Source organism: Eurytemora carolleeae, unplaced genomic scaffold (assembly GCF_000591075.1).
Source record: "Eurytemora carolleeae unplaced genomic scaffold, Eaff_2.0 scaffold35, whole genome shotgun sequence".
In the NCBI taxonomy this organism is placed as follows: domain Eukaryota; kingdom Metazoa; phylum Arthropoda; class Copepoda; order Calanoida; family Temoridae; genus Eurytemora; species Eurytemora carolleeae.
Window position 1 is genome coordinate 441,885 of NW_019396166.1, and position 3,885 is coordinate 445,769.

The 3,885-nt window shown below is 31.5% G+C and overlaps 1 protein-coding gene across 1 annotated transcript in view; it reads right to left on the reverse strand.

Annotated features, from left to right (window-relative positions):
* LOC111696987 (calcium-activated chloride channel regulator family member 3) overlaps positions 1-2,708 on the reverse strand; it is a 13,360-nt gene extending 10,652 nt beyond the window's left edge. The window contains exons 1-2 of the mRNA XM_023466835.1: positions 2,536-2,708; positions 1,180-1,286 (exon numbers count right to left, since the gene is read on the reverse strand). Of these exons, the coding sequence (XP_023322603.1) occupies positions 1,180-1,286; positions 2,536-2,590 (162 nt within the window). The 5' untranslated portion in view covers positions 2,591-2,708. The remainder of the gene's footprint in view (positions 1-1,179; positions 1,287-2,535) is intronic.
* Between the last annotated feature and the right edge of the window lie 1,177 nt (positions 2,709-3,885).

Genomic DNA, 3,885 nt, shown 5'->3' on the forward strand with positions numbered 1-3,885 from the left:
ATATAACAATACATAACGTAAATACGTTATATAATATAATTATAATAACATTTCATGTTTATTTATAAACAATATGGAGCGCAGCTGATTCATACAAATTACATTATTGATTTTTTAACTTGATGCAGTCACAATTCAGGTATTACCTGAGGGAAAAGTAGAGGGGGAGGGTGGAAGGGGGTTAACAAATAGAGTGGTAAAAATTTAATTACTTAGGAATGAGTCTTTGCCACAAAATCAATTTTTCTTATCTCCATATCTTTGTGCAACCTGATGGTTTTAACCTTTGATATTTCAAACTTGAATTTTTTGATCAAACCTTAGTTTGAAATATCTATAGGTCTACGACAATGGGTTGCAAATACAAATTCAAGATATCATATACCACGCACCTCTGACCCTTTAGTAAAAGTAAATTCAACCTAAAGTCTGACTGTGTCAACCTTGTTGCACCGGCTAGTCCTATTGAGTGTCTGCTTTATTTACCCAATGTCCGGGCGATACAGTACAAACTGGGACCGGAAAGGTTGACCCGGCTCAGAAATTCAAATGTACTGCCCGTGATATTTATGTCCTTTACAAAATCGGATTACTCAATTAATTGCCAAACCGCGATGTCTATTAATTTGCATAAAGACCAAAATGCAAAATTAAAAAAAATCTATTAATTAGTATATTTTTGATTTTCATAGTTGTTGGGGTTGACAACTTGACAGCTAATAAGTTTTGCATTGAACTGGTTTACAGAGGGCACAACTTTTGTATCTTAATCCTCTTAGTTTAGCTCTCAACCTGAACGGTTTAACCTTAAACGTTGGAAACCACATTGACAAAGAAATTGAGTCTTTGCCACAAACTCTAAATTTCGCATCTCTATATCTTTGCAATTTGATGGTGTAAACTTTTGGTATTTCAAACTTAGATTGTTTGATTAAACAGAATTCATAGTTTGAAATGATTGTTGCAAAAATTATTGTTACAACAAGTTTTTGCTTCAGTTTTGGATAGTTTTTTGCCTATATCTTTTGTCAAGGTTAAAATTTGACAAAGAAAACTAAATGTTTAGAAAAAGCAATTTAGAAAATATTTGCTGTTCGTTTACTATGACAGTTGTTGACCTGCATGAAAATATATGCAAAAAACGCGCGAAATACGAACCTTTTGAAGTCACATCACTACCTGAAGGTTGTCTAGAAGCTGTTGACAATTGTCTACGGGCGAATCTTCATGAATTCTCACCGTAACCCCAGTATATTCACCGCTAGAAGACAGCTCCATACTATTTCCTAAATATTATTCAATTCTATCATTGTGTCCAATCTTTTATAAATAACCGTAGCACAGTTTTAAAATCGAAATTACAAACTAAATGAAAAATTGAGTCTTTATCTTACAACCAGATGTCTTAGACTTTTGATTATTCAAACAATAAAATCAGTTAGATCAAATATACTAATTTTGAAATATCAAAGGCTTACACCATCAGGTTAAAAAGATTTAGGGAGAAGAAAATTTGAGTTTTGTGGCAAGCTTGCTTAATCCTTTTATTTTTCAAAGCTGATGGTGTAAACCTTAAATATTTTAAAATTACTAATGGTATAATTTAGTCTTGCAGAATTCATGGTTTGAAATATCAACAGTTTGTGACATCAGGTTGCAAAAATTAAGCATTTCTCTAATTTTCTTCTTTTTAAAATTAATTTTTTTAATACTTCAAAGTTTTATAATACAAATCTAAATCAAAACAATAAAATAAAAAATGTAAAATATCTATTTCATGAATTTAATTGTGTATGAAAGATTTTTTTTTTGAAGAAAGAAATATTTGATTTTGTTTAAAAGTATTGAATTTAAGTGTCCCATAACCCTTGGTATATCAAAATATCCGAGTACAGGAGGAGGATTGTTGATAAAGATTTTGATGACAGAAATACGAGATTTATTAAACAATTCGGCTCAATGCAAAACATCAAGGGTGCGTTAAAAGTCTTGAATAAAAGGATTGCTTTTAAAATACTTTCAATATGATATGTACATTTTTCTGTTTGTATTTTATTTCGGTCTAATAAACTTCAAAACGGCTGAACCGATCAGGTCCAATTCTGGAAATCCTGGAATATAACCAAGAAAATCAACGAAATTTTTAAGTTTTCGGAGCTGAAACTTTAGAATGGGATATCCTTAATCCCGATCGGTTAATTAATCTGGAGATTAATAACAAGAAGAGAACAAGCATTATTTAGTCTCGAGATTAAGAAAAAGAGTGGATCAAGCATTAATCCTGATATCCATCATTCAAAAGTTCCCAACTCTCGGATTTAAAAACAATAAATGGTGACATGGAAAGCAACATTTGTTGCCTCTACAGTTTCATTGCACGAAAAATATGTCAATGAAAACCATTTTGACGTAATGCTTCAAAATTTGTAATTTTTTTTCGTAAATCGATAATCTTCTCTTTTTTCTCTGCATAATGTTTAGAGGCCAAACAAGGCTTATTGTTTAAAATAATGTAAGAATCAGATTGTAACCTACCATTACGTATCACTAGCAGCACTATTTGAAGTATATAAATATGTAAAATTTTCATTCTGACTTTTTATTTTTATCGTTCACACATTCACATTTCTGATATTACTTTCAGAATTTGTCTAACTTTACTCACTGTCCACCATTGCTGACGCTAATCATTCAACTGAAGAAGATTTCAATGGTTCGTTATTTGTGTCCAGTGACTAGTCAGGGCTTTCCCAGGGATCCCAGGTGTGCCGGGGTAAATCTGCTAGACGCGGCACGGACATATTAGACCGGTGTTGGTTGGCCCGGTACGGATCGGTTTCCATGGTCTTTCTGGCGTTGTCATGGGAAAATGCGGGAAATGAAATAGTTTGACGCGGCACGTCTGTTTTTAATTTGTTTTATAATGCATGGTATAAGAATTAAACATTTCGATTAAATAGTTAATAATAGTTTTACCACATTAAACTACTTTGTTCTGGTATATTCTAAACATGTCGTGTAAAAAAAACCGGCAAAACTGGTATCAAAAATTCAATTTCTCTTAAACCTAACTAAATTATTTTGTTTTCTTTATTTTTTTTTCTTCTTACAGAGAGTGATCGAGAAGAATAAATGGGAGAATAGGCTTACGTTGAAAAATATTCTAAACAAACCATTCAAATATTACAACCTATAATCATCGATTTTTTTCGATGCATTAGCATAAAGTTGATATTTCATAATATTTTGTATTTGTTTTATATTGAATTCACTTAAAACGACGATTCTGTGTCCACAGGGTGTCTCTGAATGATTTGTTTGGAATTATATTAATTTTTTAACTTGTCTCTGATATATTGTAGATCAGACCAATTATATTAATTTTTTAACAATCCAAGTCGAATATTACAACATTCTGAATTGGTATGAACGCAACGTTCTTCGGTATGAGTAGTTTTTTTTAACAATTTTCTTCTTACAGACGCAGCAGAAGAAGTAAGTAATAACAATCGAATATTTTTCGACGTAAGCCTCGACCCCTTTTCATTTTTCGCGAACACTCCCTTTAAAGTTTGGTTAGGAATTATCCACGCTTTATAATGTTTGCACGGAAAGCAAGTTTTGCTTTTTAAATGTGTGAAAATTCAGAATATAAACTCCGACGCCATATTTTAAATTTGCAAAAAAACTTATTTTCTCCTAATAGAGTTTCTGACCTTAGCAATTTAACCTTTCCCACATAATAATACATACTCAATACTCATCATACTTTACAGGGTGTCTCAGAATATAATAATACATACTCAATACTCATCATACTTTACAGGGTGTCTCACAATATAATAATACATACTCAATACTCATCATACTTTACAGGGTGTCTCA